Below are 13,190 nucleotides of genomic sequence, written 5' to 3' on the forward strand. Positions count from 1 at the left end.
TTTTAATGCATGTTTTGTAATTTGTTTAATGGCATACTAAGTTTTCTTTACGGAATATTATGCTTTGATTTCTTAAACTAAACATACATGCTATAACTATATATATTTTATACGTTTTTAAGGCTCTGCTATACGACAACTTATTGTGACATTTATACAATTTGCGATTTTAATTTTTTTTTTTTAATGTTATTCAAAAGTCTCAAATAACACACTGAGTTGCATTTAAAGTATTAAAACAGCTACTTTTTTTAATACTGATTTTAATACAAATATTTCCCTTCAGTCCCAACAGACGCTTTGGCGAACAAACTATTCGGAGCCCCTGAGCCCTCTTCAATAGCTCGCTCGCTTCCGACTACCGTGCCTGACTCGCCCAACTACCGCAGTGCCCGCACGCCCCGCACGCCGCACACGCCGCACAGGAAGGACTCCACCATGACGCCGCGCTTCTACCCCGTGGTGAAGGAGAGTCGACCTGTAGATGCCAAGGTAAGGCATGTGTCCTCCCATGTGAGGGGGACAGACTTAAATTAGTGGATGTTCACTTTGTATTGTCCCAACACCTAGTTTTATTAGGATAAAGAAACCATTTGTAAACGGTAGTGGTTTGACAAAATGTTGCTGGGGTAACAGTCAGGTCGGCGTCTGACAATTTTGAAAATCAATGTCGAGTCAAACCCTACAAAGGGTACATGTTGCCTAAAGGGGAACCATAAAGCACATGCCCCTCTTAACCAGTTAAATATTTCTATAATAGGACTCAATATGTAGTCCCACGTGTGTATGCAATATATGGTACCTGCAAAATAGTCTTAATAATAGAATATAATCCCCAAAACTCTGTTCCAGGTTTTCTTAACATGTTTATCTCTGTTACTTTCAGACGCCCAGGAAGAGGAAGACCCGACACAGCTCCAACCCCCCCATGGAGTGTCACGTGGGCTGGGTGATGGACTCCAGAGAGCATCGCTCCCGTACCACCTCTGTCAGGTGAGACTCACTCTCTGCACTCTCTCCTTTTGGACAGAGACAAATCTGATTTCTGTTGTAAAACAGTACAAGACTTCAGATCAAATGTTTCTTCAATTCTGGCAGAAGTAGAAATTAGTCTTTCATTATTCGTTTTTTGACAACTCCTCTGACAATTGTATATATTTTTGTATACAATAATGAAAGTTGTTGTATTTTTTGGACCTTGAAACAGTTCTAAATGTATTGTAAATGGGGAGGCTTTACCTACATGTGAATTAATGTTATGACTCATTCATGTCTAGGTACAGACTCAGGAGAGAGTTACCCCTAGATTCCACCGGGTCCGTCTGCGCCGCGTTACGGCTGAGGCGATCGCGGCCACTCTAGTCAATGGGTGCTATTCCACCACACGCGGTGCGTTACGGCTCAGAAGTGTCTCGGCACAGGGCTCCTCTAAAATTAGGATGAATCCTATTTTTGACGCTACGCAGCCGTAACGTAATGTCGGGCAGGCAGGAAGTGGAACGTTCAGATCATATATAGCATATATAGCATATATAGCATAGATATATATATATATATATATATATATATATACACACACACTAATTTTGCAGACCCTATCCCTCCGTAGTCTTTCAAGTAGAAGGAGAAATGCCAGCGTTCTCCTCCGGTTTACAAGCACTGTGTAAATTATATATATATTAATGCTGTCAAAATTATCGCGTTAACGACGGTAATGAATTTTTTGAATGAATTGCGTTAAAATATTTAACGCATTTAACATATGTGCAGAATGGCCCGCCCCATACATCCCACCAGTGGCAGCGCCAGGGTATACCGAGAAATGGCTTAGCCCCACCGTGAAAAATTATGTTAAAGTAAGCAAAATAATCCTCTAGCCCCCCCCGTGTTGATATGTTAAATGGATATATCCGCCTTCTTTCATTTATCTTTCCAATCCCACAACAATATATATAAAGAAATGTCATATTTTAAACATAGTTAGAATGGTGATTAATCATGATTACCGGTAATACATTTTTAAGCTGTGATTAATCTGATTAAAAATGTTAATCGTTTGACATATTCAATATATGTAGAATAATTATGATGATGAATGCATTTTTTTTTACCACTAAAATACAGCAACACATCTTTGATTCATGTCGTTTATTACTGGGATATTACAATTATTATTAACTTTGTCTGTGCAAAGTAGCCTGTTCAGGAAATATGCCCAAATCAACAAAAACTGCGAGCCGGCAGGCAAGACGCTCCGCTTCTGAAACGCGCCTTATAGGGTATGATGCCGGAGGAGGCCGGACCAAAACCGCGGCGCAGCTGTAACGCAACGCAGATGGACCCGGTGGAATCTAATCTCATTCAGGCTTAACTTTTGTTTTTAACTACTGAAATGTAGTCTCCTTAATATATCCTTTATGATAACCCAACAACATAACTTCAATGACGTAACTCTAATATTTGATGTGGCTAATACTCACTCTGTCCTCCCCCGCTTTCAGCTCCACTGCCAGCCCATCAGAGGGCACCCCCGCCATGGGTAACATCGGCTGCACACCTCAGTCCCTCCCTAAGTTCCAGCACCCCTCACATGAGCTGCTCAAGGAGAACGGCTTCACGCAACACGTTTACCACAAGTACCGCCGGCGCTGCCTAAACGGTAAACACTTCTACTTCTACTATCCATTCTGCAGAATTAATTAGAGGTAACGTCATTCTTGATGTTTTACTGTTAATCTTATATTTTAATATAAGCCTGTCATCTTAATGGCTCTTCTTCAAACAATCACAGAGCGAAAGCGGCTGGGTATCGGCCAATCACAGGAGATGAACACACTCTTCCGCTTCTGGTCATTTTTCCTGCGGGATCACTTTAACAGGAAGATGTACGAAGAGTTCAGACAGCTGGTGGTTGAGGACGGGAAAGAAGGATACAGGTGAGACCTTTGAACGCTGAATGGGTGTAAATATAAGTAGCAGTAACACATTTGAAATGTAGATAATATTTCAGTAATAGGGTAGTTGTTGAGGAGATATGATGTTCTGTCCTAAAATCAGTTCTTACTGGGAGCTTTAGGTGGGTTGTTAAATTAAGCCAGGCTTTTTTTTTGCAATAATGGAAAAGAAAATGTAAATGTAACTTGTTGTGTGTTTCAGGTACGGTTTGGAGTGCCTGTTCAGGTACTACAGCTACGGTCTAGAGAGGAAGTTCAGGCCAGACATCTTCAAGGACTTCCAGGAAGAGACCATGAAGGACTACGAAGCTGGTAAGAATTATTTGGGGGGGAAAAAACAGCATAACACACAGACCAGAGGGTCAATATTATTTGATTAAAGCAACGAAAATACCAACATGTTTCAGGTTACGCTTTCGTCTCTCATAGGAAAAGATACACTAACCTTTTTTTTTCCCTTTCTGTCCTCAGGCCAGCTTTATGGACTAGAGAAGTTCTGGGCCTTCCTTAAATACTCTAAAGCCAAGACCATGGAGATCGACCCCAAGCTGCAGGAGTACCTGCACAAGTTCAAACGTTTGGAAGATTTCAGAATTGACGTGAGTAAATGTTTTTATGTGGTATTTAACCGCTGATTGGCAGCATCTGTGAAAAAGATCAGAACCTCACCTGTAGAAAAGACATGACCCTGTAGTTTTGGCACAGGTTATTTCTTATCCCCGGTCATTTCACTGAAAGTAAGACATTTGAATCAAGAATTGTGAAACCTTATTTTTATGAGTAAACTGATTCTAAAAGTGATCACACTGATTGTGGTTTTGTGCTTTCAAAAACGAGTCCCCCCTCTCTAACCTCCATATTTCTGGTTCCAGCCGCCTATGGAGGAAGGGGGCCGCAGGAGACACTCGTCCAGTGGGGACAGTCGCCGCCGGCACCCCTCTCTGCCCTCCAGCCGGCCCCACAGCCAGAACAGCTCGGGCCCCAGCCCTGCCCCCTTCGCCCCGGGCCCCGCAGCCAAGGATGATGCCAAACCCAGCAGCCAGAAAGACCCCGCCCCCCCCGCTGACCCCGCTCCAGATGCCATGACACTGAAGTAACTCCACCAACACGCCGGCCCACATGATGAACTCAACCACGTCTGCTAGTCGCTGGTTCTGTCTGCACCACAGGAGGGGGGGGGGGGGGTAGTCCACTTCTGCATTTTTTCTTTTTTTTTTTTTACTTCAACAAACTTTATTAAGAAATAAGGAAGACAAACAATTAATATGGCTCGGTTTTTTAATTAGTTGTCAGCTTGTGATGAAAAATATACTTTTTTTTGTCTTGATGAGGCAAGAAATGGATGAGGTGTCAAACACTTTTTTCTTTTCTCTTACAAATCATTGCCAGTCCACACGGTGGATGGTTCGGTGGTGACGTACTACCCTGGAATTATTTTTATTTTATTCATTCTTTTTTTTCTTTTTTTTTTATATTTTCATGTTGACCCCCCTCTCTGTCACTGGGACCCCTTTTCGATCACTGTCCTGCTGGCTGTAAGATATTTGACTCCTCCCTCAGTTCTCAGATTTATGATTATTATTTCTTTGGCATGCGGTGAGATTGGAGACTTGGAAATAGTTTGATGGACACTGATCATCTGAAAGCCGGATAGCGGCGGCGCGCGAGGCCGTGCTGCTCCTGATATCCAACCGGACCAAAGTGGTTTAAACCGAGCGACTGACATTTCCATCCGCTGAGCCCCCAGTGCTCTCAGTTGAGGGGCTTCAAATTCAAAATATTTGATTTACTTTATGGCTGGACATTGATGGTTAAATATTAAAGAACCAAATGATAAAAAGAGAGAGAAAAAAAAAAGACTTATACCAATCCCTCAGTATGGACATGATCATTGAAAGTTGCCTTATTTTAATGATTTTACTGCTTCTAACATGTGCCCCGCCACCTTATTGTCGATTGTACAGCATTGGAATCAACCATATATCCTGTCACCTTTTTTCAAGCAGAGGCCACTAGGTGGTGCTGCCAAACTGTTTCACTTACCCCCCCAACCCTCACTCCCCTCCTTCACTTTTTCTGAACTGTCTTCCAAGTGTCATTTGGTCTGTTACAAGTCCTGTAATTCTTCCCTGTGTTTTGCAAGTCGTGGCTTTTTGTGCTGAAACAAACCTGGCGGGAAGTTTGTCGCCTTTTCCCGAAAAAAAGAAAAAAAACACTTCAGTGGGCTGCCAAGTCGGGAAGGGATTGAATCAACGATTGATCTTCCTTTTTGGGTGCTTTTCCCGACTTTCCCCCCGCTGCACCTCCCAAGCTGCGTCCATCCGTTCATCCATCCATGTGACATCCATCCATCCGTCGACCATCAGTGACGACCCAGGACTGGAATCATCAATCTGGATTACTTGAAGAAGCGATGATGTTGAGGAGGGCCATGGTGCTCTGGGTGGAGACGCTTCCCGAGGCCCAGACATTCGGCCTCCGACTTCACCGTGAAGCTCGACCGGGCCTCGGGCGCTCGCCACCACTTCCTGTCCCACCCTCAGATTCACAGATCAGTTACAGGCATGAACGCTGACAGGTGTTTTCCACGCGCAGGTACAGATGTAGCAGTGTGAGCTAGTTCCACACACACACACACACACACACACACACACACACACACACACACACACACACACACACACACACACACACACACACACACACAGCTTGATGTCTTGCCTCGCTTTCAAGAGAAATTCAAGACTGGACTCAGTTCTGTTCTGTTTTCACACTTCCTACAGTCACGTGTGGATAATTAAATCTTTATCCAGTACTGATGATATCAAATAGAAGATTTCTTCCTCCACTAATGTAAATGTGAATTTGACAGATGAAGAGAAAATGATTACAGCTCCCTGCTACTTGTTTTATTGTTTATAGAACAGATTATATATTTGCCTTACACGTGTATGTACTCTTTAACTTTTTATTTTTATTTTTTAAATGGTCTCATGATTATCTTTTTAATGCTTTTTAATTTCAATTTGCAGTGTTTCTAGCGTTGTTATAGTGGAGGCAGGGTGTGTCAGACAGTTTCAAACATCTGTGGATTTCAGAAACGGGAACATAATTCACAACAAAAGGGAATGTTGGCATCAGGGCGTCAGCGAGTGTTCAGTGCAAAAACTAAAGCTGTAAGTTTATAGTGTTTCACGTTGAAATCAGTTATTTTCTCTTTTTTTTTTTTTCTTCTAGTAAAGATGTTGAACTTCCAAAAACTAATTTTCTAATATTTAAACCACTGTTTTTCGACAAACATATCTGCCAAGTCTAAAAACTTGAGTGAATTTGATTTGAGGACCATAATTGAAGAAATTCACAAAGTTCTGGAAAAGAAAATATTGAGCCATTTTCTGTTTGACATTGAATTATTAACTGTCAAACAGATCCTTCGTGAGTTAAAATACATTTGACGGATTAAGAGTTTGGACAAGCCTGACCCTTCCTTTTTTAAATCAAAACATGTTTTTTCTTATTTTTTTACTAAAGTTTTGGTCCTTTTTGCGTTATAATCATTCAGCCTATTGGTTGATGTTCTAGCAGGGAGAAAATCCTGTCAGTGTTTCTTCCTTTGAATCCACAATTGTTGGAAACATGAAAGTGCAAAGTTGTACTTGCTTTTATTTTCTTCCTTTTTAATGTTTTGTTGCTTTATCTTCAGGGAGATTTGGATCAGTTACAGAAGCTTACAGTTGATGCATAAAAAAGTGTTCACTGGAGGTTAAAATATGAGCTACAAAACATTCAGAAAAGAAGAAGACAACGTGGCCCTAAACCAGCCGGGCCTTCGAATGGCTCAGCCATGGGCAGTCGGACCTCCTTCCTGGGGCAGTCACATGATCCCTCTCTCTAATGTGATCATCACCTGTCACGGGACATTTGGGGGTTTCAGGAGTTTTCTGCCTTTCAGACAAACTGTAGGGGGCGCCACACTGCTCATCGGAGTGATGGACGTGGGAAGAGGAAGAGACAGAAAGAAGAGAAAGAGCCCAATTTGGGCTTGTGATGTCGTTCAGAAGATTATGGCTGATGTCTGGTGACTGAAAAAAAGGACAATTCCATAAAGCCATATGAATAATAAATAACTGTATATGAACCATTAAGATAGTTCATTGCATTACTATATCTAGGCTTGTCATGAGGAAAAAAAGATGAAAACAAGGAAAAAAGGAACAAAAAAAATATATAAAATGGAAAAATGTAAAATACTTGAATGAGATCTTGTATTATAACATTTAATATTCATAATATCTGCTTTGTAGGCTGATGTGATTCGCTATTAGTGTTATTTGTAATTTGTAGTAATTATGCTTTTCCTTTAATAAAGAAAAAAAACACAAAACGGACAAAAAAACCTCAAACACTGACTTATGAGTGATTATTTCTCCATGTCTCTGTATATATATATATGTATGTATATTAGGGATGTGCATCTCCATCACTGAGGCCGATGCGATGCGCATCTCGATACGTTGCCACGATACGATACATTAACGATACCTTTGAAACACCAGGCGATGCGATACGATACGATTCACCCCTGTTGCGATACAGTTCGATACGATTTGATTCAACATTATGCGATTCGGGGCGATACGATGCGATTCAACACGATGCAAAAATAATGATACTTCAATATGGTACGACAGAGGATTTTTGTTTTATTCCTTATATGCAGAAAATCATACATTAACAAAAAAGTGCTTTACATATTTGGTACTGCACATCCCATCATGCCATTTATGTTTTTACCTTTAAAAGCTCTCCAGAGTACAATTGTATAACACCTCACAGTTAAACAATGTAAGGATGCATTGCTCATGATTAACAATGTGCAAATAACAGCTACCATAGAGCAATGCCCATACAGCTGCCAGCCTGATGTGCTTAACACTCAGAGGCTAACTCACCAGTGAGCAGAAAGCAGTGGTTTCTATCTGAACAATAAAGAAAACAAATAACCTTTCACAAACAGGTATTTCATAAATGCTTACAGTAAGGAAGACATTTAAATTATTATTGGCCGTCACAGGCTGCTGTGAGCTAAACACCTCTCTCTGACAGAACACCTCACTGAGTGATTTAACTCATACGTCTCACTTTCAGGTTTCTCTTTTCAGCCGCAGACCCCACGTCGCCTCTTTATGTGCGTCGCTAAGTTCCTCGTACTACTTGTGTACTTTAAAGCGGCTCGGCATCGTTAACAATTTGCGAGTGATTTTTCAAGTTGACCGTCTGTAGTAATAGTGCCGCGCACATATACCATCAGGACGTTACTGATGGGGTGCGGCTGCGGAGTGATACTGTGTGTATGCAAGTCCGCATCTAGGACGGATCTATGTATCATGGCTGTTAAGTAATAAAGATAGCTCATACAAAGGTCTACGGATACCTTATTACTCTCCATGACCTGCGGTCAACTATATAGCATAAATGACTATTACACCGTCTTTCTTGAACAATCCGAAGTGTTGCCAAAGGTTTGATTTGTAGGTATTTTTCGGTGCGCTGTGTTTCTCTTTCTCCTCAACTTCCGTGTGTGTTGATAACTGAGACTCTCGTTCTCCGTAGTGGCGAAGCAAATATCAAAGATCGTCTCTGCTGAGCTTTGACAAGATGAGGGGATTTTATATGAATGAATCGGTTTTTTACCGATGCAAAGACGCTACGCAATCGATGCATCGCGAGTTCAACCCGGTTCAACCCAAACTGTAGCCGATGTGCACTCTTTCAACCGGTGCACTCGCATCTTGAACGTTTATGCCGGTGCACCGATGCGAATCGGTGAATCTTAACATCTCTAATGTATATCTATTTAGCCGTTTCAAATATTAAAGTGGACCTATCATGCTATATTTGACAAATATATTGTAGGGCCATACCTATATAAAACATGTCTGTGAAGTATTTTCATGCAGATCATGCATTTTAGCCATGCCTCATTTCGCTCGATTTGCTCTTTTGCAAGGGCTAATTATAGCTGACCACGCCCCGCTGCAGGAGAGGGGAGCGTGCTCTGATCAGCTGCTGGGCTCTCAGAAGAGGGGGAGGAAAAGAGAGGCTCCGTCCTCTGTGTTTTATTCTTATGATTATATAGAGTCGTTATTCATTTGTTTTAAAGCTCAATAAATAACAAAGAAGACCTTTGACCGGCACTTTTCTAATTTTGTCCGGAAGATTTAAACTTTAACGGACATGTTCGAAGTCTTCTCTCTCAGCTGGTCTTCTCTCTCAGCTGTTTCTACACGGACCACTATTGCGGTAAGCATGTTGTAACTTCCGGTTGTTGTTGTCATCTCCGGGTATCCCGTGTGCCTGTTCTGTTGCTGATAGCTTGTTATCTTAACTTAATCGATCGTTTTAAAACTCTTGATCACGGCAACTGCCTGACGTTGTAATCACACGTTACTACAGCTTAAGCACTCACAAACTCTCCTTCTCTTAGCGACTGTAACTCCACAGTTGCCTACACTCTTTTCGGGTTTGCTAACGGTAGCTACTTTAGCTTGATAGCTAGCCATGGCTCTTTCCCCACCCTCGGGTGCTATTTCCTGCTCTAACTGTCTCATGTTTGGTTACTCCCCTACCTCCTTTACTGGTACCGATACATGTGTTAAATGTAGTATAGTTGTTAGGTTGGAGGCGGGAATCATAGCCATAGAAGCCCGGCTCCGCATCTTAGAAAATAACTCAGCTACAGTAAAGCCCATGTTAGCCGGTGCGGACCGGCAAAAGGTAGCTCCTCTTAGCCGTCCCCCGGCAACTCCCGAGCAGCAGGGAGAATGGGTGACTGTTCAGAAGGGGCATAACGCGAAACCCGCAGGTCCCCACCAACCCGTTCACGTATCTAACAGATATTCCCCACTCAGCGAGACACCCGCTGAGAAGCCAACTCTGGTTATTGGTAGCTCTATTATGAGACACGTGAATTTAGAGACCGATGCCTCCACAGTCACATGCATTCCGGGGGCCAGAGCGGGCGACGTTGAGGCGCATCTTAAACTGCTGGCTAAAAATAAACGTAAATACAGTAGGATTGTTATTCACGTCGGTGGTAATGATGTTCGTTTACGCCAATCAGAATGCACCAAACTTAATGTGGCGTCGGTGTGTAGTTATGCTAAAACAATGTCGGACACCGTAATCTTCTCTGGTCCCCTCCCCAATCTGATCAATGATGACATGTATAGCCGCATGTCATCATTTCAGCGCTGGTTGTCTTGGTGGTGCCCAGCAAACAATGTGGGCTTCGTGAATAATTGGACAGCCTTCTGGGGAAAACCTGGTCTGATTAAGAGAGACGGCATTCATCCTACTTTGGAAGGTGCAAATCTCATTTCGGCAAACATTTCAGGGCTCTGTGGACTTAATCCATGACAAACTGGAGTTGAGACCAGGAGGCAGAGTCGCAGTCTTACACGCTTCTCTGCGCTCTCTCCTAGGCAGTCATCCATAGGAATCCCGACCCCAATAAAATACCCAATATTAACGGTGTGTGTGTCTGCCCAAGGACAATTTAAGGTAAAACCTAATAGAGGTGTCATACATAATAACCTAATAAAAGTAAATGTAACAACTACTACAGTGCAACAAAACAGGAAGATTAAATGTGGTCTCTTAAACATAAGATCTCTAGCATCTAAAGCAATACTGGTAAATGATTTAATATCAGATTATAATATTGATATATGCTGTCTCACTGAAACTTGGTTGAGACATGAAGAATATGTCAGCATAAATGAGGCCACTCCACCCAGCCATATCAATACTCATATTGCCCGAGGCACGGGCCGAGGAGGTGGAGTTGCAGCAATCTTTGACTCAAGTTTACTTATCAATACTAAACAAAAATTAAATTATACCTCCTTTGAAAGCCTCATTTTCAGTCTTACGCATCCGACCTGGAAAACTTTGCAGCCAATCTTATTTGTTACAGTGTACCGTGCACCAGGTCCTTATTCAGAATTCTTATCAGAATTCTCTGAGTTTTTATCAGCTTTGGTACTTAAAACAGATAAAGTAATTATCGTAGGTGACTTTAATATTCATGTTGACGATGATAAAAATAGCCTTACTGTTGCATTTAATTCTATATTAGATTCTGTTGGTTTCTGTCAGAGTGTAAATAAACCAACCCACTGCTATAATCACACTCTTGACCTTGTTCTGACTTATGGTATTGAAATTGAGCAACTATTAGTCGAACCGCATAATCCTGCTTTATCCGACCATTTCTTAGTAACTTTTGAAGTACTGTTACTAGACTACAAAGCATTAGCCAAAAGCTCCTGCAGCAGAAACCTATCTGTTAGTGCTATAGCCAAATTTAAGGAAGAGATTCCACCAATACTTAACTCGATAGCATGTCTGCATGTAGGGGAGGAAACTTATACAAAATGTACACCCCCCCAAATTGATCATGTTGTTGATAGTGCTACAGATGCGCTGCGAATAAAATTAGACTCTGTTGCTCCTTTGAAAAAGAAGAAAATAAAACAACATAGATTAGCTCCATGGCATAATGCCGAAACCCGCAAAATAAAGCAAAAGTCGAGACAACTTGAAAGGATATGGCGTTCCACTAAACTTGAAGAATCTCGTTTAATTTGGCATATTACTCTCAATGAATATAAGAAAGCACTGCGTAAAGCGAGAGCAGCATACTACTCTTCATTAATAGATGAGAATAAGAATAATACAAGATTTCTTTTCAGCACTGTAGCCAGGCTGACAGAGAGCCACAGCTCGACTGAGCCTTCTATTCCCATAGCACTCAGTAGTAATGATTTTATGTGCTTTTTTAACGATAAAATTGTTACTCTTAGAAACAAAATCAATGACCTCTTGCCTTTGACCAGTATAGTGTTATCAACAGCTCCCGGAAACGTAAGTTCTAATAATATTACACTAGATAGTAAACTAGAATGCTTTTCAGCCATAAACCTTGAACAATTAAATTCAATGATTCTCTCTTCTAAACCATCAACGTGTATCTTAGACCCGATTCCAACTAAGCTGTTAAAAGAAGTTTTTCCATTAATTAGCACTTCTTTATTAAATATTATGAATATGTCTTTATTATCAGGCTATGTTCCAAAATCATTCAAAGTAGCAGTGATAAAACCGCTTCTTAAAAAGCACAACCTCGATCCAGAGGTTTTAGCCAACTATAGACCTATTTCTAATCTTCCGTTCCTCTCAAAAATTCTTGAGAAAGCAGTCGCAAAACAGCTGTGTGATTACTTAAGAAACTATGATTTATTTGAAGATTTTCAGTCTGGCTTTAGAACACAACATAGCACAGAGACAGCTCTGGTTAAAGTCACAAATGACATTCTAATAGCCTCTGACAAGGGACTTGTCTCTATTCTTGTCTTACTCGATCTTAGTGCTGCATTTGATACTATCGACCATGATATCCTATTGCAAAGACTAGAGCACTTAGTTGGCATACAGGGAACTGCTTTAGGCTGGTTTAGGTCTTATCTATCTGAACGCTCTCAGTTTGTACGTGTCAACGATGAATCTTCCATGCAAACCAAAGTTAGCCATGGAGTGCCACAGGGCTCAGTGCTTGGACCTATTTTGTTCACCCTATATATGCTTCCATTAGGCAATATTATAAGGAATCATTCTGTAAACTTTCATTGTTATGCGGATGATACTCAACTATATTTATCAATCAAGCCTGATGAAATTAATCATCTAAATAAAATTCAAGACTGCCTCAAGGACTTAAAAACGTGGATGACCTTAAATTTTTTGATGTTAAACACGACCAAAACTGAAGTTATTGTACTTGGCCCGAAGAATCTACGAAACAAATTATCTAAAGATATATTAACTATGGATGGCATTAATTTGGCCTCCAGTGAGACTGTAAGGAATCTTGGTGTTATATTTGATCAGGATTTATCCTTTAACGCCCACATAAAATCAATTTCAAGGACCGCCTACTTCCATCTACGTAACATTGCAAAAATCAGGCATATCTTGCCTCAAAACGATGCAGAGAAACTAGTCCATGCATTTGTTACTTCAAGGCTGGATTATTGTAACTCCTTATTATCAGGGTGTACCAAGAAGTCAGTCAAGTCGCTTCAGCTGATTCAAAATGCTGCAGCTCGTGTACTAACCAGAGTTAGGAAAAGGGACCACATTACTCCTGTTCTGGCTGCCTTACACTGGCTCCCT

General features: G+C 41.2%; 1 protein-coding gene across 2 annotated transcripts in view; it reads left to right on the forward strand.

Moving 5' to 3' along the window:
• The window catches only part of larp1 (La ribonucleoprotein 1, translational regulator), a 52,714-nt gene extending 45,357 nt beyond the window's left edge, over positions 1 to 7,357 (forward strand). For both annotated transcript variants that reach the window (XM_079650275.1, XM_079650276.1), the window contains 7 exons: positions 287 to 492; positions 887 to 993; positions 2,502 to 2,659; positions 2,792 to 2,936; positions 3,157 to 3,266; positions 3,426 to 3,553; positions 3,827 to 7,357. In XM_079650275.1, coding sequence (XP_079506401.1) covers positions 287 to 492; positions 887 to 993; positions 2,502 to 2,659; positions 2,792 to 2,936; positions 3,157 to 3,266; positions 3,426 to 3,553; positions 3,827 to 4,051 — 1,079 coding nt within the window. In that variant the 3' untranslated portion in view covers positions 4,052 to 7,357. The remainder of the gene's footprint in view (positions 1 to 286; positions 493 to 886; positions 994 to 2,501; positions 2,660 to 2,791; positions 2,937 to 3,156; positions 3,267 to 3,425; positions 3,554 to 3,826) is intronic.
• Positions 7,358 to 13,190: the final 5,833 nt, after the last annotated feature.

This window comes from Notothenia rossii (assembly GCF_949606895.1).
Source record: "Notothenia rossii genome assembly, chromosome: 9".
Classification (NCBI taxonomy): Eukaryota; Metazoa; Chordata; class Actinopteri; order Perciformes; family Nototheniidae; genus Notothenia; species Notothenia rossii.